Source organism: Bombus pyrosoma, linkage group LG9, assembly GCF_014825855.1.
Source record: "Bombus pyrosoma isolate SC7728 linkage group LG9, ASM1482585v1, whole genome shotgun sequence".
Lineage (NCBI taxonomy): Eukaryota > Metazoa > Arthropoda > Insecta > Hymenoptera > Apidae > Bombus > Bombus pyrosoma.
The window spans coordinates 5646023-5667456 of record NC_057778.1 but is presented as its reverse complement, the minus strand read 5'-3'; the positions used below and the strand labels follow the sequence as shown (position 1 = coordinate 5667456).

At 27.5% G+C, this 21434-nt stretch overlaps 4 protein-coding genes across 12 annotated transcripts; 1 reads left to right on the top strand and 3 right to left on the bottom strand.

Moving 5' to 3' along the window:
- Positions 1-551: 551 nt before the first annotated feature.
- LOC122571256 (ras-related protein Rab-7a) lies at positions 552-5485 on the bottom strand. 2 transcript variants are annotated; one of them, XM_043734816.1, is made up of 5 exons: positions 5346-5485; positions 4222-4407; positions 3928-4146; positions 3073-3210; positions 552-2992 (listed from the first exon to the last, which is right to left on the bottom strand). In XM_043734816.1, exons 2-5 carry the CDS (start codon positions 4399-4401, stop codon positions 2906-2908), a joined length of 624 nt encoding a protein of 207 aa, XP_043590751.1. In that variant the 5' UTR covers positions 4402-4407; positions 5346-5485; the 3' UTR covers positions 552-2905. The 2 variants fall into 2 exon arrangements, with proteins under 2 accessions (XP_043590751.1, XP_043590752.1); XM_043734817.1 differs by lacking the exon at positions 5346-5485 and adding an exon at positions 4792-5066.
- Positions 5486-5627: 142 nt separating this feature from the next.
- Positions 5628-11568, bottom strand: LOC122571251 (DNA repair protein RAD50). Its single transcript, XM_043734806.1, has 17 exons — positions 11202-11568; positions 10866-11015; positions 10273-10714; positions 10021-10175; positions 9746-9944; positions 9441-9664; positions 9006-9371; positions 8812-8932; positions 8349-8727; positions 8064-8269; positions 7662-7999; positions 7151-7570; positions 6853-6978; positions 6493-6768; positions 6279-6412; positions 6069-6200; positions 5628-5994 (listed from the first exon to the last, which is right to left on the bottom strand). Exons 1-17 carry the CDS (start codon positions 11430-11432, stop codon positions 5730-5732), a joined length of 4164 nt encoding a protein of 1387 aa, XP_043590741.1. The 5' UTR covers positions 11433-11568; the 3' UTR covers positions 5628-5729.
- A 132-nt stretch (positions 11569-11700) lies between these two features.
- LOC122571254 (methionyl-tRNA formyltransferase, mitochondrial) lies at positions 11701-16187 on the top strand. Of its 3 annotated transcripts, XR_006318004.1 has the most exons (10): positions 11701-12079; positions 12171-12368; positions 12450-12572; positions 12684-12862; positions 13276-13470; positions 13581-13670; positions 14394-14525; positions 14977-15216; positions 15297-15476; positions 16052-16187. XR_006318004.1 is itself a non-coding variant. In XM_043734814.1 (7 exons), exons 1-7 carry the CDS (start codon positions 11853-11855, stop codon positions 15003-15005), a joined length of 1041 nt encoding a protein of 346 aa, XP_043590749.1. In that variant the 5' UTR covers positions 11701-11852; the 3' UTR covers positions 15006-15108. The 3 variants fall into 3 exon arrangements, 2 of the variants coding, with proteins under 2 accessions (XP_043590749.1, XP_043590748.1); XM_043734814.1 differs by lacking the exons at positions 14394-14525; positions 15297-15476; positions 16052-16187 and having other exon boundaries at positions 14977-15108; XM_043734813.1 differs by lacking the exons at positions 14394-14525; positions 14977-15216; positions 15297-15476; positions 16052-16187 and having other exon boundaries at positions 13581-13801.
- LOC122571252 (PHD finger protein 14) lies at positions 14235-19870 on the bottom strand. Of its 6 annotated transcripts, none has more exons than XM_043734811.1 (14): positions 19592-19867; positions 18504-18665; positions 18171-18413; positions 17856-18067; positions 17622-17776; positions 17244-17518; positions 16718-17173; positions 16368-16656; positions 16038-16275; positions 15761-15945; positions 15561-15699; positions 15161-15453; positions 14972-15080; positions 14235-14361 (listed from the first exon to the last, which is right to left on the bottom strand). In XM_043734811.1, exons 1-14 carry the CDS (start codon positions 19632-19634, stop codon positions 14341-14343), a joined length of 2820 nt encoding a protein of 939 aa, XP_043590746.1. In that variant the 5' UTR covers positions 19635-19867; the 3' UTR covers positions 14235-14340. The 6 variants fall into 6 exon arrangements, with proteins under 6 accessions (XP_043590746.1, XP_043590743.1, XP_043590742.1 ...); XM_043734812.1 differs by lacking the exon at positions 14235-14361 and adding an exon at positions 14602-14685 and having other exon boundaries at positions 19592-19866; XM_043734808.1 differs by having other exon boundaries at positions 14972-15453; positions 16368-16650; positions 19592-19870.
- Positions 19871-21434: the final 1564 nt, after the last annotated feature.

Here is a 21434-nt window from a genome sequence, read left to right as displayed (position 1 = left end):
TCAAAGCTAAATGAATCACCTTAATATAACTGAATTTTTTTATTGATACGTGCAATTACCCACTACTCACTGTTTGCAATTCTTTTTATGTATGTTATATAGGTATATATCGACAAATCTCGTAATTTCCCGAATTTATAATATTATATAGAGGCTTATATTAAATTTAGTGATAAGAAAAATAAAATTATTTTCCAATTCTCAAAAGAGACATCTCTATTTCATATTATATTTTATCTGTAAATGAATGTAATTTATTCTCTATAAAGTCGTGTGTATATATGTATGTATGTATGTATGTGTATATTTGACATTAATCGTAAAAATTTGTTTAAAACTTAACAAAGGCCGTGTGATATCATACATGACATTAATATAAAATATTCTATACGCATTTTATAATCTAATCATAGATATCCTTGGTTCAACATTCATATATATTCGTATAATATATACACATACGTGCATCATATGTATACTTTTGTAGACTTCACTTAAATAAATAGTTGGTTCAAAGGAAAGATAAAATTGCATTATATAAAAACGAATACTTTTTTACAATCGTACAAGGGGTAAATATTTAATTTACATCGGTTGAAACATAACATGTTAAAACTTTCGAATAAAACTACACTGTGTTATAGGCTATTCTTTTACTTGAAAACAGCCATTTTTTGCCATTATCTTTCAATTATTAAATTAATGTTATGTTGAATTATATTTTAATCTTATACGCTATTTCGTACAGGGTTTGCTAGATTTACTATCTATCTCAACAGACATTCATCTCCATAATAACAACATAGACATCGAGTCATAATAGGGATAATGATAGTCTTATATTTTGTTTCAGGTCACACGATGATTATCCGTGGCACAGATATATCAGCGAATTAATTCGACCAGCTCATGATTTTGTTGCAATAAATGTATTTCTTCTTTTTTTGTTTTAGTTCACTTAAAACTAAGAGTAGCAATAGTAGTTTTATAGCAGCAGCAGCAGCAATAATGATAATATTTTTAATAACTATCATTAACATATTTCGATAAAATTATATTAATAATTATAATTGTAATCGTCATGACCATCATCATTTATATACATATATATTACGTGTATATGCGTACATGTATGATTACACACGTTTCAGCGTGCAAGACTATTATCATAGAAGTACGCATATATTACACGTGCTAAACCTTCTCATAAGAAATCTTATATGTATGTATCAATTCAGCTCACGCAATCTTTTGCTCTAAATTTCTCAGGATGGTGACTTACATCTAAAATTATATTTTTTTTTTTAAATATGAAAGTGATCGTCGGCACCGCGTCGCATAATTTTTGCATAATTATATCAAATAACAATATCACTTTTATAAATCCTCCTTTTCTTTTTTTTTTATATAAACGTATTAATTCAATAGAATATAGTTGCTGTACAACAAATGTCTTTTCACTGAAAAAATTTGATTCTAAAAAAAAATTACTCACACATGACAATAAAATTGCCCTCTGACTGTTAATGAATTCTTTTGGACAAACTAAATAATCTTGAAAATATAATGCATGCAATAACGTTGAATGTAAGAAAAATAAAAGCAAAAATTTATAACTTTTAAAAATAATTCATCAAATATCTACTATACACTGCATGATATGTTTAATATAAAAATGTCTTTTTAAACAATATTTGATAAAATTTATAATTACATCTGAATAGTTTCCATGGAATTAAAACGTTTAAAAATCACTGCAGCGCGGCTCAGGACTCTCACTTTAGGGAGGAATTTAAAGATACACGAAAATACTAATATGCAAATATTGTGGGCGCATCGAGTGTACCAAATAACAAATTATCCAATTATTGAGTTGTTTTTAAAAAGGGAATTTTTTCCTCGAAAACGCACTAGCCTTTTGAGATTGAGATGATCGTGCAATACCATCACACATACATTGTGATGTTATTAAACAAATTCACAGTTATTTAAATTTATGCGAACAATGTATGTAATGTTCTTGGAGAACTGCAATATCTCGAGCGACATAACAATTAGCAAGGTTTGCATTGCTAGAAAAATTCAGAGGTAGTTAAATAATCGCAAAGTTTCAATAAAAATCCTACTGCATCAAATTATTTACACTATATGTATCAATCATATTAAAAAATACATAAGTTTCCATTTAATTTAACAGAAAGTTAGATTTGAGAAATGATCGAACGAATATACCCACAAAAATTTTTCTAGAGCTCCTCAATAAATGCGATTATACTTAATGAATTATGAGCAAACTTGTGATGATCTAATTGTTATGCTAAGTGTTCCCGACCCGTGAATTTTCCTCCCAACATAAGTTATATCTATGTGATTCAAAAACATTGTAGTGTTACCCCACAATGAAGGACATCGACAATGAGCTGTAAAGATGCAATTAAAAAGGGCAGCTCATACTGTTCGCCATACCTAATAAGAGAGCATTACAATTTTCGGAAATAATGTGTTGAACGTATTGCTGGACGAGCCAAGTATCAACACAAACACACGATATAAAATACAACATAGTCTTTCATGTAACGAAGTCAAATGGATGCTCCTTGGTACAAAATTTGTCTAATTTTATTGTTTAAAATGCATTGCTTATAAATTTCCTTATACATATATACATATATCTTTATTTTTTTCAATATTTCACATAATTCCAATGAAAACAATTTTTCAACGTTGTAAATATGCTTTAAAAATATTTCGGATGAAATCTAAGTAAAAGAAACCAAGGTGCATGCTTAAGACTTCCAAAACACGTCAAGCTCGATGTAGTATTTCCTAAAATGCGCAGGTACGCGAATGTACGATCTGACCTGTGCATCTATGTGCTTGTCCAAAATTTTCACCACTCCAAGACCTAGCAAGCACAAGAATCACCCTTGCCATTGTTTCTTTGGTCATTGGTCAATTTAATTTGGTCTGGGAATTCATTATATAATTCCACCTAAAATAATAGCGTTATTTGTTATATTTTAATATTTGCTAATTATAAACAGATAAATACAAAAAAAGAGTATGACGTACCTCACTTTCTTGAGCTAAAGCATTCTTCGCTATCGTTTGGAAGGCTTGTTCAACATTGATGGCTTCTTTAGCACTAGTTTCAAAATATGGAATATTGTTTTTAGATTGACACCACTGCTGTGCTTTCTTACCATGAATCTGAAATGTATTTATTAATAAGGCTACAAATTATTTGAAACTTAAAACAATCAAAATAAATATAGATCTTTAAGTAAAAAGAATAACAAGCTAATTATTTAGAAAGCGGACGCGTTTTCGACTTCGATGATTTTTAAATATGTTGTAAAAATCAACATCTTTTACAATTATTTCCTATACATATAACCATCAGATTGCCTTAGCTTTTAAGATATTCGCAAAATACTATGGGTACCATTACAGTGAATTCTGCCTATAATTGTGGTAACATACGCATCAGTAAATAAAACAAAGGATAACCTGAACCTACTTCTTATTTTTTGTTTATAGTTTATATAAATAGAGTATTGAGTAAATAGAGTACTTGAGTATTTCACGAATCTTCCAGACAAAAGCCTCGTGCATAACTGCATATGTGAGGCTGTAAGCCATTAATCATTTTGTTCTATTGATATTAAAAACGATTATCATTAATTAAGTAATTATCATTAAGTTTAGGTTTGGATTAGGATTTGGAAAATTTCCAGAAACATTCCGTATAGCATCGGATATACAATTGTGTACAAAATTTTCATGGAAGCTGTATATTTAGATTCGTAAAATATAATGCAAATGTAAAGAGATCGAAGGCTAAAATTGAAAATGCCTTTGTTCTCTAAATAATTAGATTATAATAATAATAAAATTACATCTAAAATGTATTTAAAATGCTCTTACCACTTTTGATTCTAAATCAACTTTATTTCCAAGTACTACAAATGGAAAATTATCTGGATCACGAGGAGAAGCTTGAATCAAGAATTCATCTCTCCAGGAGTCTAAAGATTTAAAGCTACTAGGTGCTGAAACATCAAATACAAGTACACAACAATCAGCACCCCTGTAGAAAGCAACACCTAAAGATTGAAACCTTTCTTGGCCAGCTGTATCCCAAATCTATTTAAAAATAAAAAATGAGATAAAAGAAGGTATAGTATTGTATGAATATTATTTTATTTAACATATATTTACCTGCATAGTAACTATCCTATCATCTACCATTACTTCTTTGGTAAGAAAATCTGCACCTATAGTAGCTTTATATTGATTGCTAAATTTCTTGCTTACATACTGATTCATAAGAGAAGTTTTACCAACTCCTGAATCTCCAAGGATAATGACCTTAAGCAGTAGTTTCTTATGAGAAGCCATTGTGAACTAAAAACAAAAAAAAAATCATGTTTACTATGAGTTTTGTTAGTAAATTTAATTAGGAGATATAAATGTTATTAATGATATTTAGAATGCCACTTAAAAATATGATAAATTAAAGCTAAATCATAACATCAGTGTTTTATTTGAGAAATATTCTGCGAAGATAATATTAAAATATATTAGTTATGAATCAGAGTCAAAACATTTGTAATCAAACATACATGTGTCATATGTACGAACAACTTAGATAAGAATGAAATACGAATAATGAAATTGGAATTTGAATTAATTATCAGCTAGTTGAAAATATGCTTAATCCTCTTTTAACATGAATAAGTATGAAGTTTAATTACTTGAAACTGATATGTAAAAAAAATCTTACAATACCTTTTATAATTAGAATTATAAACTGAATATTTTGTTAGACAGTTATTTCTTGATCTTAAATAAATATCCTATTAGCATGCAACAGTCTACGAACGTGAAATCGCACTATAAAACAATGCGAACGCAAAACACTGATCCGAATGTCACGGGTAGATGACTTTTTTTTAGTGAATCATTGAACGTGAATGGGAAAAGTACTCCCCTTGCAATGACGTATGTACATTACTTGAAAAAAATCATTGCTCGGAGACGTTCCAAGTACGTTGTTTTTGGCGGTTAATGTCTACAATGTTTGAATTATATTATAATAAAAGTACAAAACACCGCTCCAGTATAAAAGTAAATATGATAAAATGAAAATATACATAATTAGACAGACACAAAATAGAATCCGTTTAACTGCGATGCTTGAAAACCTGTCAACACGCGATCTCGACAATTGAGATTTAGCATCAGAGATTAAACAAGCGCCCTAAAAAATGTACATGACGTTCATTGATAAATGCGAATGACAATCAACAATGTACTAAAATATCAATTATAAATTACGTTACCTCGAATTAGTTAGAAAACAGTAAGTGAAATTTCTCTCGGTCAGCTTCACACAAAGAAAATGGCGTGTTATGAAATCACGAGTATGACAACGATGTCGTCACCTGTTCTTCGTCTCTTTTATCGACCGAGTACAATCAAAACTCGATTGTTAAAATCGATTCAATACTCGATACATTTACTTACGTTTGATTAAAAATGCGGCAATATTTGAAAAACGATATGATACTATACAAAGAACAGAAATTTAGGTATGGATAGAATATTTCATCAAAATCGTAATAAACATAATAAGAGAAATTTTATTTATAAAAAATAATCTTTAATTCTATGTTTTAGTTATGCAAATAGTAATTTATAGTTTATTTAAGTTATATAAGAACAATTTATTGAAATATATATCTTTTTTTTGATGTTGTGCTTTCAATAGAAGGATCAGCATCATCATCCGAAATATGTCTTCTTTTCTTATGTGTTTGCTCGTTAGGAGCTTTTCTTTGCGAAGTTGTTTCGTGTAATTTATCTTGTAAGATGAAACGTTCTTCACTTTCTTCATTAGACGACTCCTCTTCATCAGATTCTTGTTTTATAGGATCTGACGTAATACGATCTTGACTGTTCATTAGACAATGTCTAATTGCTGTGTAACCGCTAAAAATATATAAATTACAGTTGAACAAGCAAAATATAGTATGTGTACATGTATGTATTTGTTATAAACATACGTTTGTTTACGATAAAGTTGATAAAATCCTTTATTACTATTTAATTCAGCTAATTTGAATAAAAATTTCTCATCGTGACTAATTACAATTAACTGAAAATTTTTCTGATGTTGTGATCGCAATTTGACAACCCTTTAACATGAAAATAATACATTAAAGTTTCGAATTATACATTGAAAATAATTTTAATAAGAATTTATTACAACATACGTAGCCAACGCTTCTGCTAGACTATCAGCATTTTCTTGATCCAAATTTGTTGTTGGTTCATCCAATGCGAGAATCCCGCAATCTTTACAAAATGTTTCTGCTAAAGCGAGTCTTATAATTATCGATGCTAGAACCTGTTAATTAAATTTGGAATCGTACACAAATAATAAAATACATTATTTTACTATCTTCATTACTGTAAATTAAAAATTACTTTTTGACCAGCACTACAGCGACCTTTCATATCTATTTCATGACCATGTTTTATTTGAACTAATTTGTAATTATATGTTCTTCTTGTGCTACCTATCCCTTCGGTTGCGTCTGTATGAATTTCTATTGATGTTGTATCTTTCCCAGTATATACAAGTTTCCACATTTGTTTAATGATTCTATTAACTGTGGCCATACGCTCTTCATGATATTGTATCATAGCCACATCCAATGCTTTGCTATATGCTTTTAAGTTTAATATAGCTTCTTCTATAACCTAGTACAAAGAACAATTATTTAAAATTTACATTATTAATATCGAACAAAATATAAGAACTGAAAGTTCTGTATTGTATATTACCGTTAATTCGATGCATTTGCTTTTATAATTTTTACGAGCTTGTCTATATATATCCTTTTTTAGTTCTTGCATATATTGCTGCAGTGTTCTTTCCAATTCTTCTTGATTTCCCTTAATTATATTTTGCTAAAAATAATTTAGAAAAATATATAAATTTATAAAAATATATTGCAAATAATTGATTTTTCAGAGCATTCGTAAACAATTAAAGTATAAGAAAGGTAAACACATAAATTATACGAAATATGGAGAAAGTATATATGTGATCATGTAAAATTTCAATTATAAAACGCTTTACCTGACGGAGTATAGTTTGTTCTCTATTTTGTACAATCTTCCAGTCGTTAAGTACTTGAGAATAATTTATAGCATTCAATTTCTCCTTTATTCTTAAATATTGTTGTTGTAAATCTTTGGTTGTTTCCTGAATTTGCAGCAGTGCAAGATTATCTGACAACTCCCTTTTTCGAACTTCTTGACGAGTAACATTTTCCTTTAATTTATTAATCGTTGTTTCTATATCACTTTTTTCACAAAGCAGTTCATTAAGCAACTTTTCATAATCTTTTATTTTTTTTTCAGAGCTTTCTAAAGATTCGGGAACATTACTGTATACGGAAATATCAACCTCATCCTGTATTCTTTGTAATTCAGATAAACGTCTAACTGCATCTGTTACCAATTTTCTATCACATTCCAGTTTCGCCGAATTATCTTTCTAAAATAGAAATATATTGTACATTTTTTATATTATAAATTTAATGAAAGTGCACTAATATTCTTATACAAAAAGTAATTTAAAAATATACCCTCTTTTCTTCTAATTTCTCAAGCTCTGAAATTAATTCGGTTTCTGCTATAGTTACTTGCTTCTTCAACATATTAATTGATTTCCAAAGAGAAATTTCTTTTGAGTACAAGGTTTCCTGTTTTTCCTTCAATTCTTTTACTTTTTGTATATCTGATTGGATCTTTAATTGCTCCTCCTGTAATGTATTTTGTTCTTGTCGAGCATTATTTAATTTTTCATTATGTATATTTATTTTAGATTGTAATTCTTCAATATTATCGCGAATATTTTTTAAAGACATTTTCAACTCTTCTCTTTGACTTTGAGCTTCCTCAAGGCTACGTTTAGTCTTAATGCCTATAGAAATAAATAAATAAATTTCTTTATAAATGTGGTAAAAAATTAATTTTTTCTTATATACCTGCAGCAGTCATACGAATCTGTAAGTTATCAATTGTTTGTTTCAGTTTGAAAATGTCATCAATGTATGTATCCCATAACATAATATCACCTACGATATCTTTGCATATTGATAATTTTTTTTTAGGACAAGATTTTTTCGTTTCTAATTCCATTACAATTGTTCGAGATATACTCAACTTATTTTTTGATTTTTCTAAACTATTCCTAAAATATTGTTTGTATGAAGTGTTATAAATTTTATAACAAAATAGTAAGATAAATACATGAACAATAAAAAATTTACATTAATTTTTCTAATTCACTCTCTTCTAATTGTATTATTTTTTCAACGACCGGTTTTAATTGCAACATTTTATCATATTTTTCCTGTTGTGTTTTTAATTCTCTTTCACATTCCCTCAAACGATTTGGATGATTTTCCATTTCACTTTCCATTTCTTTTAATAAAGTTGCAACATTTTCACGTTCGTCAAAATCTCTATGGCATAGAGGACAAGAAGGATTTGTTTCTCTTAATTGTTTCATATACTCTTTATAAGCTACACTTTGATGAGCATACATTCCCCTTTTGTCTTGAAGATCTTTTACTTTTTTCGATTGTAATAATAAAGTCTCATCAAAACTTTTGTAGTGACAAACTGATGAAACTTTTTCTTTATCCGCTAAAATAGAAAGATGTATTGTCAATAATAAGTTTAAAGATTGGTATATAAATATAATTTTTAGTTATTTAATTTTAAGCTCACAATTTATTTCTCTTTTTTTATTTTGAAGCTCATGTTCAATATGTGATATTGTTGTTTCTAATGTAGTTATTCGACGTTCTTCTGCCTGAATTTCTTGGTTAACAGATTCCATTTCATTCGCCTAGAATTAATAGAATTATGCAACTAAATTCACGAACTTTCTGATTGTAAATTTAATAACTATCTTTAAATACCAATTGTTTTTGAACCACGTCTAAATTAGTTTTTAATTTAGTTTGGGATAGTTCTTTAATATCAAACAAAGTCATTATTTCTTTTTCACGTTTGTTCTTTAATTCTTCTATTTCTTTTTCTTTAGAATGCAATGTAGATTTATTTAAATCTAATTCAGCTTGCTGCATACTCTGTTTCGATAATAAAGCTATTTCTTCATCAACCGTATTTAGAAGTGTTTCCATTTCATTCCGAATCTTAATTTTGTTAACAACTTCTTTTTTCACAACATTCACATCCATTGCTTCATTTAATTCCTGAACTTTTTTCTGTACTTCTTGTATTCTTAATTCAATGGAACTTAGTTTACTTGTTGCTGCACCAAGCTAAAAATAAAAAATCTTAAGCAAATTTAAAATAAAGATGACAATATTTTGAAGAAAAAAATATACAACCTGTATAATATCCAATTTTATTTTATTAATTTCTTCTTTTGTTTGTGTTACTTCACTTTCTTTAAGATTTTTTTCTGATTCTACTTTTGAATGTTTGCTACGTAAAGCATCAATTGCTCTGTGTAATGCATTTTCTTCTTCTTCTCTTTTCAATCTTTTCTGTTCTACGCAATGCCGTAGTTCTTCCATCTTTTCAGTTAGCCTGCTAGTAAGGGCCATTATTTCTAAAAAATTTTTAATTTTACATGATCATATATGTCAGTTCAAACATAAAATTGTTTTTTAATATCTTTTTAGATTCAAACCTAATTCTGATACATTTGTATCAATGTTATCAAGATTCCAAGAAGATAATATTTCATTTAATATTGCATTGCGAAGATTAACCTTCCTTTCTTGATCTTTAATTTGTTGTCTTAAAGAACCATTGGATACTCTTTCATTAGATAAATCATTTGATATGCCAGACTCTTTTCCAGCAATATTTTTTAATCTTTTCTCGAGCTAAATATTTTATAAAGAAAAGTTCAATCAACATTCAGCACATCTTTTTTTGTTTAATAATAGATATTAATAATACCTCTTCTATTTTGTCAGTTTGTCCTATTAATTCTTCACCATGCGATTCTATCTGCTTTAATAATTCTTCTTTAGTCCCTTCAAATACATATTGTAAATCTTCTTCTAATCTATCCAGTTGTTGTTTGAACATGTCATATTCTGCTTTTTTCCTCTCTAGAAGAAACCATATATATAAAAACAAAAATTATAAATGTATATAAAAGAAATTAATTATGAAATAAATTATTATTAATATTTATCAAAACATTACTTTCTTCATTTTGCAGATTTTTGTAATCAGCATCTAATTTTTCAAATTTTTTAATTTTCTGCTGCACAGGTTCTAATTCTTTATCAAATTCCTCAATTTTGGTTTTAGAATCTTCCAATCGTTTTTTATTATCTTCAAGTTTTGCTTCTTTATCTACTACTTCATTAACAATAAGTTGGCAATTTTGTTTTTGCTCTTTCAATATATGCATCTTTTGATTCATATCTTTGATATATTTCATAATGTTTTCAAGAGCTTTATTAAATCTAGCGCTATCAAAAATCTCATCAAATTTTTCTTTTAATTTTTTGCCGTCTTGGAAAGGCCAATTGAGATCTTCTTGGTGACAAAAGATCACATAATCCAAAATGGGTTTTGAAACTCCCATTGCTAATGTAAGTTCTGTATCAACATTAGCACATTTATTAGATATTGATACTGGCTATATAAACAAAAGATCATAAACATTGTTAAAAACAGCTATGATATATACATAAATAATATATACTCTATATATAATATAATCTTTGTAATATATATCTAATGTATATTACTAATTCTATTAATATAATTTATATTCACAAAGAACATACCTTATTTTGACCTTTCATTATTCTGGTTAAAGCATTATCGAGAGTTTTAAATTTCATTGACACATTTCCTTTTGTTGACTCTATCGTTCTACATATTATGTACATATTACCTGCTGCATCAATTATTTCAGCTTTTACAACACCTCGGACCTATGCAAAAAAATAAATTAATTACATAGAAAAAGCGTAAGTATTACATACTTTTTAAAAAGAATTATTTTAGGAGAATATCTTTAAACTTAATAACCTAGGTTTATTTTTAAAACTTTTAACTTATACTAATAAAATATATGAAAATAGTTATGCATAATGTAATATGTAATGGATATTATATACCGATGGTGTCGCCGATAGAGTTGGATCATGAATAAAAAATTTTCCTCGATCTGAACCAGGTGGAAATTCACCGCAAGTAGCAAATTTTAGAGCTTCGATAATTGTCGTTTTTCCAGTACCATTTGGACCAAGAATAAGTGTCAAAGGACGAGAAAATCGAATCTTAGCTTCATCATCCGGATCGCCAAAATTACGAATACCACGAATAGAAAGTCTCCTTATTCGTGACATCGTTCAAAATATACGAATTTAGCTTGTTTATTACGGAATAATGTAATATAGTAAACGGAAACAATAGATCGAACTGCACGTCAATTTACTCTTACCCAGTGAACAATGAATTGAAAAGATCGTGCGACTTCGAATTCGCGCGTATGAAACTAACATAACATGACACTCGTAACATAGAGTAAAATATAGTTAAGACGAGAAAGTTCAATCTTAAAGATACAAAGAAAAATGTTACAATTTTGATGCTATAATTTAATTACTAAATCATTTCACGCTAAATATATATTAGAATATATCATATGTGTATATATTATGTTATTTTATCTTATTTGAAATATAGTAACACCTTTGGATTAGATAGTATATATATATATGTTTCCGTGATTAAAAAAGTGTCCAATAAATTGTGAAAACATAACCATGTATTTAATCTTCAACCGTGCAGTGTATAACATAGCACCATTTTTATATTCATTAAAAGAAGTAAATAAAATATTTTTTCTAACTTTTAATTCAAAAATATATAATAAACATTATACTTGTTATAGTCAATCACATGAAAAACAGCAAAGTGGTGCATGGAAGGTATTATTTTTTGGCACAGATGAATTTGCTGTCGAAAGTTTGAAAGTCTTGTATAATAAATAGTAAGAATAATACTGTTATCTTTATATTATAAGCCTTCCATTTATACTTTGGATAAATTTGAAAATTTAATACACATATCTTTGTGTATAGTAGATCTAAGGAACTGGAACGACTAGAAATTGTTACTGTCAATCAAAAAAAGGAAAATTCTGTCACAAAATATGCAAAAGAAAATAAAATTATTGTAAATAAATGGCCAGTTGAAATTAATAAATCAGAGTTTCATATAGGAATAGTTGTTTCATTTGGTCATTTAATACCATCCAAGATCATAAATGCATTTCCACTGTAAGTTATCTTCTTGGAATCTTCAATTTATTTATGTATCAATGTTTCATGTATTGACATATATTTACTGTTCTTTTACAGAGGTATGTTGAATGTACATAGTAGTTTATTACCAAGATGGAGAGGAGCAGCTCCAATAATTCACGCGTTAATAAATGGAGATTCAAAAACTGGTGTCACAATAATGAAAATAATGCCAAAAAAGTAAAATTCACTGTTATTTATTTTTAAAAATTTAGAAAGTTGTATTGTACAAGTATAAAAAAGAGAATATTCTAACATATTTAATATTATTTGAATTAAATATTATTTTAGATTTGATATAGGAGAAATAATATTGCAGAAGGCAATAGATATTGATGAACATGAAACTCTGCCAGAATTATATACAAAATTAGCAAAACTTGGTGCAAATCTTTTAAAAGAAACGTTTGAAAATTTATTTGAATTATTAAAATCTGCAAGACCTCAAGATGAAGAAAATGTAACATATGGTAAATATACAAAATGAGTCATAAAGCATTACAAGCTGTTTTCTTGAAAATTATTGCAAGTTCTGACTTGTTTTTCTTTTTAATTAAAATGGAACAGAGGACTAATCATTTTAGGCACAACAGCTTTTGCAAAAGGAGATCTCTTAGCTCTCATTTTTTTCAAATAGAATGTCATATTAATATTTTATTATATATAGCTAAAGAATTTAAATTTAATAAATATAAGCATATTCTACATTGAGAGCCATTTTATTAAATGTTGCACACAAAGGAAAGCAAATATATCTGCAATGTTGGTACCAAAGAAAATAGTCTTTAACAGCTTTACATAAATCATCTTCTATATTTTATCATCGAATTATCAGATTATAATGATGCATGCATTATAAAATATAGATCAATATAATTTTCAGCACCAAAAATAACGTCAAAAATATCTTTAGTTAATTGGAATAAAATGTCTGCAACAAATGTTTATAACTTACATCGTGCTCTTGTGGGTTTATACCCTTTAACTACTTCATTTCAAAACGCAAAAATAAAGTTATTTGATGTTCATAAAATTGAATCAGAATCAATAGTAACAGAACTTGAAAGAGCAGAACCAGGTAAATTTGTAATTTTATGTGTACTGTTTGATATTAGAATATTAAATAAAGCATTTAAAATATTAGATTATTAGTGAATATATATATTTATCAATATTTTGTGTTTATAGGAACCGTGATATATAGTAAAAATAATAATGCATTGATTATAAAGTGTAAAGAAAACACTTTTGTTTCTGCAAAGCAAATAACTATACAAGGTAAACGTACTATGAGTGCTCTTAATTTTTGTAATGGTTATATATCTGGAAGAAATAGAACGAAAATATTATTTACTTCAATGTAACTTTCGAAATTAATGTTAATTTATTTTTAATGTAAATGTAATGTAATTTGTTTGTGATATAAAAAAAATATTATACATATATCATAGCAAATCAAATTTGTCTCAATATTTTTTATAGAATTTATATTAATAATTACTAAATTATATCATAAGTATCAAAAGAGATTCTGAAATTTTATGATTCTTTAATTGTTTCTTACCTTCGAAAATATATGTGTATGTAGTATTCTTGATGAATATTAAGCACACACACGCACGCACGCACGCACGCGCGCACACACACACACACGTATATATGTACATGTGTAGAAACAAAAATATATATACACATATATGCATATTTAGAAATAAAAATTTAAAATTAGGCAGAATAACCCATTGAAAATAAATACTGAAAATTTCACTAAATATATGCAGAAATTTTAATATATATTTAACAGTGAAATTTGCAGTATGTATTTTCAAGAGATTTTTATGATTAGAGGAAAATTTTATCTATATTCTGTATTTTTACAAAAAACAATATTCAATGTCTTAATTTGTTTGAACGTAGAATTATAGCTGCAGACATAAAATTGTTGATATTAAGTCTCAGATTCAGAGGCCTGAAATGAAAGAAATATTTTTACTATTACAGATTCTTTCTTTTATTGAATTAAATTAGCTTCAAGATATATTCCTAGTGACAATTTTAGATCAAAGATAAAAGTATCCATAAATAAGTTTTAGCCTAATTTGTTGCTTTGGCTGCTTCAAAATTATACGAAGTGTAGGTGTATTATCCATCTTTTATGAAGAATTGTTCCCATTTTCTTACAAAAGTGAGATTTTAAGTTTTTTTTTCGTATTAATAACTAATTGCCATTCGATATTTCGTAAATGGAACGTTGTATTTGATTATTCAATAAATAAAGATGGCACAGCTTTTACTGAAAATAATTAGTTAATGTTAGCAACTAGTTATTAATAAGACTGTTTGTTCTATTTATTTTAAAATTATTGAGAGAATTCATAATTTACATAAATTTTATATTAAAGTACTTTATATTTTGTCACATACTAGTAGTATCTAGATATTCTATGAATTATGATTCACTATCTATAAATCAATCTTTGGTTTATTTTTTCTTGTGTTGACTAAATAAAAAGTACCTTAATAGTATATTTTGGGTTAATGTTGCAATAAATGTAAACAACAAAACTTGATTAACTTACACTAGGATCGCAGTCCGCACAATGCCACGAATAGCCTCTTCTTTTGGGTGATTTTTTAACTGGTGGATCAAGACAGGTGAAGTGGTAGCATTTTTTACATTCATCACACCTGAGATACGAAAAATGATGAATTCATATATCCAGCATATATTTAAGAAATAAATATTTGATATATTTATGTAAACTAACATGACGAGATTTTGACTGGTACCAGACATATCACAGACATTGCAATGTGTTAAAAGGTCTGTATCTTTTCCTCTTTTTCCATTTCCTGTAGATGTTCTACTATTTGTATTATTAGTAGATACATTTGCTGTTACAGGAACAGTATTTGAAGGTAAAGGTGGAACAGGTGGTGGTGGTGGGAGTTTAGGTAATGGCGGTGGTGATGTAATTTCAGTACTAGTAGATGTGGCAACAAACATTTGTGGACTTGATTCTGATGCTACATCTCCTTCTGGTCTTGGAATTGGTTTTATCTATTTAATAAAATAATTATAAGGTGATATACATATGTATATATATATATATATGCACATACACATATTACAGCACTAAAGTTTGTGAATAGCTACAAAATGAATACCTTTATAGTGATTCTTCTATGAATTTCTGGTTGACTTTGTCCTTCAGGATTTTCCACATCAAGACTTTTTCTCTTATGTTTGCGTTTTCTTTGTTTTATACCCGTAATTGGATCAGGCGTATATCTTTTATGTTTCTCCCTAATAAAATTCGAAAAAATATTATGGTTCATATTTATATGAAGATATATATTTTATATACCTTCTTCTTTTTTTTGCGCTTCTCTGTGAAACAGATTCTGTACCATCCGCTGAAGCTACCATATATTCAGGCGAACCTTCTCTTGTTATTGTCACATTATTAATAAGTTGTTGATTATATATTGGCTCACTTGATTGAATGGGAGTTGAAGACAGAGGTTGTGGTCCAACTGGTTTTATAGTTACCTATATATTAGACAATAGAAAATATATATTTTTTATACATATAACATAAAAAAACAAATTTTTCGAAAGAACATTTAACAATATGTATTTACTTTTGGTGTTGTAGGTGTGTCAGGCGCGGTTGCATTCGTTATACTATTAAGATTGGCGGAAGAATTTTTGGATGTACTAGGCGTTGTTGGCGTTGTAGGTAATTGTACTTCTTGTGGTGGTGTTGGTGTTGATGTTAAATTCAAATCATCTTTACAATGTCTTAATTTGCGTGGGGCAGAGGTATCAACACGTTCAACTTCTGACCCAGAAGATTCTTTGTCACATTCAGAACATTGCCTACATTGGAAGATATTGTATACATTGTATTTATATAGTAAATAATTAATAAATAGAATACATCATTATTTATATAGGCATAATATACATACCATCCCATAAGTTTCGTTTTTTTCGGCATACGTGATAAAGGTGGACTAAGACACGATAAATGGTAATGAAGATGACATGTGTCACACTTTGCAAGTAGATGTTGATTTGTAGATCTCCTACATATTCCACATTGATGCCTTAATGTCAGTTCGCCTTTATGATTTTGATCTTGTGCTTGACTGCTTAACACTCTACCTTCACGTACTCCTTCTGTTCCTTTACCAACAGGTAAAGGAAAACCAACACCCATTTTTAAAGCCGCTGCAGTAGGTACACCTAAACCTGTACCTATTTAAAAATGATGATATATTTGTTTCTTTTTGTACAGTATATTTAAGATATAACTTACCTAAAGTTGGTGCTATTCTTGGTTTTGCTAAATCAGTTATTTGTGGAAGAGGTTTCACATAACCACTACTCTGAAGCACTTGGTGATACATTTCTATCTTTTCTTTTATTGTTACATTTATTCGGATCTGTTCTTCATTATCTTTCATTACTTCGTCATATCTTCTATCTAATCTTTGTTGTTCGTTAAGCAATTGAGAATTAATATCAAGAAGTTCTTGTAATCGCCTTTTCATAGATGTGACTCGCAAATTGCGATCTAAATAATAACCAATGAATTCTACACTAAAAGCAGGTGGAATATGCCACTTCTTCCTAACGTCAACCAAAGCTACAAGTTGTGCTTCTTGAGCTTCCAATGCAGCAGTATCAACACCCATGAGTTCAGCCTTTCTTGCTAGTTGCCGGCAAGCCGAAGCTGAAGTAGTTAATAATCGAGGCATTTTTTGTGTTGGCACTACAAATAATACATAAGTATTTTATGTAATATTTTATGCTTAATTAACGTATCTAGTTAATTAACATACCCCATGGTGGTGGCCTAGAGGCTTTATGAGCCAAGTATTTATGCCTATGTTTTGCTAATTTTCTTTGTATTCTACGCTGTTCTTCAGTATCTAAATGATTAGGTTGTTTTAATAATTGTTGTCGGTATTGCGCTCGTAGTTGTAACGCCAACCAATTACGTCTACGTCTACGAACAAGTGTTTTATCGGAATGAAGTTTACAATGTGCATAAAATGGGTCAGCCTGATCAACTTCTTCACTATGGGCTTCAGATAACAGTCCTTCTCTTTGCGCACTAAAAAAACATAACAATATGTCTTTTAAGTTGATTCCAAACTTGTTGTACTGTGTTTTTATTTATATTGAATAATTTAATTGTATTTACAACTGATTCTTACCAAGTGACATGAAAATATGTATGACACATCCCTGCATCACATTCTATGCACACACCAGTACGGGCAAAACGTGCATCTTCACATAAAGAACATTGTTTTGCTCCCCATTTACTATAAGCCATTTCAAACAGCGTTACACTTGATAAGCGATCAACCTAAATAAACATATATATGTATATGTATACTTAGAAATAATCTAAGCCCATATTTAACAAAAATTAAAGGTTTGTATACCTCCCCAAAAGCAACACCAGGTACATACAGTGCACATACTAAATGTACCCATTTACCTACATCAGTCTCTTTAAAAATTCCACCTTTATTAGGACAAAGTTCACAGGATGGATCTTCAATTCCTGCACTACAAGCTTCACAAAACCACGGTGCTGACTGACATAAAGAATCAGTACTTGAAAAGCTTTCTACATCAGATACACCATAACATCCTTAAATAAATTTAATTTAAAAATTATTTTTACCAGTTACTTATCAATATTTATGATTATAAATAGAATTTAAATTACAAATTAAAATGTTAAAAATTTTTACCTTCATGCACACTAACACCACAACCATCACATTCAACAATTTCATTAACATCATCACTTCTGTCTCCTAAGCAACCACAACAAATTAACATTTTATTTAATTTATCTTCAAGTGAACCTCCTTTTAATGCTTGTTGCCTAGCTTGTTCAATTACATCTCCTACAGTCAAGTTAGGATTTTCTTTTTTTTTCAGTAATGGATCTTCCAAAGAATCATCAGATTGCTCCGATACATCTTCTTCCTCTTTCATAAATGTAAACAAATTTATATTAGTTAATTTCAAAACAAATGTTCATAATATTATGTTTAAAGATCATCATCAGTATATTTTACCTTTTCCAATATCATTGGAATCCACTGAATCGTCATCAGATTCTTCACAGTGATCCTCAATTCTGAAATCACTATCATCAGAGCTTTCACCTAAATCAAAATCAAGTAAAGATTGTGCTGATCCTACAGGCTTAACCCTCCTCTTTTTTGGATCCCTTTCAACTAAAAAGAATTATTTTATATAATAATTTGTTACTTATTTGTTAAATATTTCATCAAAAGGAATAAAATACAACAATAAACATTTTTCTATCAACAACATACTTAATCCGAGGGATATGCACTCCCAAAAAGGTATAAAAAATTAATTTTAGGTTATGTACTTAATTCACGGTAAATACGTACAAATGCTAGTCATATTACTCTTAAAGCAACACTTTTGTTTAATTTCAATGGTAAAATTTCATACTTTTTTTCACACAAACTTAATATTTCTTTTAAAGATTCTGACACATTCATATACCGCTTTATAGTTTTTAAATGTCTTCCACTATGCATCGAACTCATCAAATCGTCAATGTAAAATACTGACGTATGCGTAATATACGACGCCGGTTTCGTGTATTACAATCAAGATAACTATTTTATGTATTCTTTTATTTTCGTTCATCGCTTTAAATAAGTTATTATTAAAGCATTAATTATTTTTTAAATAAAAAATTAAAAAAGGAAATATTATTATAACATTTTAGAGAAAAAAATTATGTGTGTTAACGTAAGCTTATAATATATTTATATTGTAAAATTAATAAAATTGTGCAATTTATTATTCTAAATTTAATTTACTTATTAATTAAACTAGATTTTTATATTTATTTCAATTATGCATGTATGTTTAAACAGAATACATACATAGAATTAAAATGTAAACATGTTTTATATAGCATTATATCCTTAATTGATTTTGTTTAGATTCTAAATTAATATTGTGAAATAGGGAGAAGAAAGACAAGATTACAGTTAAAATTATTTAGAAATTTAAAAAAAGAATTGAAACATAAAAATTTCAGTAATATATGTTATAAAAAACGATTATTTATGTTTGTTTATCATATTAAATATTTTAACAAATTGTTTCCTCAACTTACTCATTGTTTTATATAAAAATCCTACATCGTCCTCCTGAGACATTCTTGGCACAAGTTTTCTTCACTTTGTAGTTATATGTATATACATATATAAAATTTAATAACTTCTTTAAATATATTACTATTAACATATAAAAATTAAAAGTTTATGATATACATGATAATTATATATCATAGTAGTGTACATGCCATTTCATATTTATATTTTTGAAGTCTCTTAGTGAATTATTTAACTACTGTACAAAATTATGAAGAAACTTCCTTCGATAATGTTATCCTTCCGACGCTATGTTTCTACCCGAATCAGAATCCAATCGCCATATTGAATCCCGAAATCCTTCAGCGGGAACTACAATTAATCTATTTAAGTAATTATTTATTTATAATGATCATTGTTGAATATATTCAATAATTAGATGTTAACCTTATAGATAAAATTTTATTTTTTATTTTATTCCAAATTTTCTCAACTGATTATATATAAAATGCAAATGTTTACAATATATGCATAATCATATTTTTACTATAACAATTAAAAAAATGGATCCTAAATAGAGATTTGTTTTACTTACTAAATACAGTTTACATTAAATAGCTTATATATTTTTACATATTTTATATGTCTCTATACCTTCAAATTTCTCATGAAAATCTTTTATAAATTTAATGCATCACAGTTTAAATCTACTAAATGTTATAACTACCTTTTTATTATAGACCTTTAATTTAAACTATATGATAATTAAAACAATATGGACAAATATAATTTTATTAATAATAAGAAATATTTAATATAATAAGAGGAATTTACAAGTGCATATTATACATAGAATTCACCGAAATCTGACATTTAATGAGGAATATTGATACTGAGAGAAGCTTAAATTAAAATAAACTAAAGAGTGTAGCGTATTAATGAATGATAGTAATAAAATAATTAATACCAAATTGTAATGCATCTTATACTAACATTTGGATTCTCAATTTCTACTAAACCCAATTCAAATAGTGAAAATGATAAAAACGCAATTAAAGATAAGGTTAAAAAGAAAATAATACGTCAACGTAAAGAAAAGGAAATAAGTAAGGATATATCTGAAATTACAGAATCTTCGAAGAATGTTATATCTGTAGGTCAAATACTAGCCGAAGTACACGTGGAATATGAACTTTTTCCAAATTATAATTTTAAATTTGATTGCCGTTGTTGGGAAAAAGCAACGAAGGTACATCATTTTCTTTTAATATATAACGAGAAATATTATAAAAATTTATATATATACAATATATATTTCGGACTCTTTAATATTTTAATAAACAAGCCCTGTATGTAGACATTTCAATAAATTTTACTTTACAATATATATACAGTACTAGAGAAATTACTTTTTTGCGATATTAAAAATTTTGAGTAATCCTTATAATAAATTAGTAGTAATTAACAATAACTTTATTTATAAATAAAAAATTCATCTATTACAATTTACGAATGTTTCTTTTGCTATAAATACTAGAATCTAACGTTAAAATTTAAACATAATATAGCTTTCTTTATCTCTCTTTATAGATCTATACTGAAAATGATGATTTTTGTTTAAGATCAATACCATGTCCAATAAATAAAGATACATGTTGGATCATATTTTCTATTCATCATTTAGTTCACTTAAATGAAATGCAATTAAAAAACTTTTTTAACTATGTAATTAATTGTCATATATTTTATGGAAAACAAAAATTTTCTGAAAGGTAAGTCACATTCGATGTATGTACGCAAATTTTGAAGTAACAATTAATTGAAATACAATATTTCAAATCAATAATATTCCAATACATATATTTA

What these genes read in the sequence shown, in the direction of transcription:
- LOC122571256 (XM_043734816.1), bottom strand. Translation starts at nt 4,401, where the DNA reads ATGGCTTCTCATAAGAAACTACTGCTTAAGGTCATTATCCTTGGAGAT. An exon ending in ATAGGATAGTTACTATGCAG is followed by an intron (nt 4,147 to 4,221) that starts GTAAATATATGT and finishes ATTTTTAAATAG; the next exon opens with ATTTGGGATACAGCTGGCCA. An exon ending in CTTTAGCTCAAGAAAGTGAG is followed by an intron (nt 2,993 to 3,072) that starts GTACGTCATACT and finishes CTATTATTTTAG; the next exon opens with GTGGAATTATATAATGAATT.
- LOC122571251 (XM_043734806.1), bottom strand. Translation starts at nt 11,432, where the DNA reads ATGTCACGAATAAGGAGACTTTCTATTCGTGGTATTCGTAATTTTGGC. An exon ending in TACAAATGTATCAGAATTAG is followed by an intron (nt 9,665 to 9,745) that starts GTTTGAATCTAA and finishes AAAATTTTTTAG; the next exon opens with AAATAATGGCCCTTACTAGC. An exon ending in GATTCGTATGACTGCTGCAG is followed by an intron (nt 8,000 to 8,063) that starts GTATATAAGAAA and finishes TTATTTCTATAG; the next exon opens with GCATTAAGACTAAACGTAGC.
- LOC122571254 (XM_043734813.1), top strand. Translation starts at nt 11,853, where the DNA reads ATGTATTTAATCTTCAACCGTGCAGTGTATAACATAGCACCATTTTTA. An exon ending in AAAGTCTTGTATAATAAATA is followed by an intron (nt 12,080 to 12,170) that starts GTAAGAATAATA and finishes CTTTGTGTATAG; the next exon opens with TAGATCTAAGGAACTGGAAC. An exon ending in ACTTGAAAGAGCAGAACCAG is followed by an intron (nt 13,471 to 13,580) that starts GTAAATTTGTAA and finishes TTGTGTTTATAG; the next exon opens with GAACCGTGATATATAGTAAA.
- LOC122571252 (XM_043734807.1), bottom strand. Translation starts at nt 19,634, where the DNA reads ATGTCTCAGGAGGACGATGTAGGATTTTTATATAAAACAATGA. An exon ending in ATTTTTATATAAAACAATGA is followed by an intron (nt 18,666 to 19,591) that starts GTAAGTTGAGGA and finishes AATTCTTTTTAG; the next exon opens with TTGAAAGGGATCCAAAAAAG. An exon ending in ACACACCTACAACACCAAAA is followed by an intron (nt 15,946 to 16,037) that starts GTAAATACATAT and finishes TCTAATATATAG; the next exon opens with GTAACTATAAAACCAGTTGG.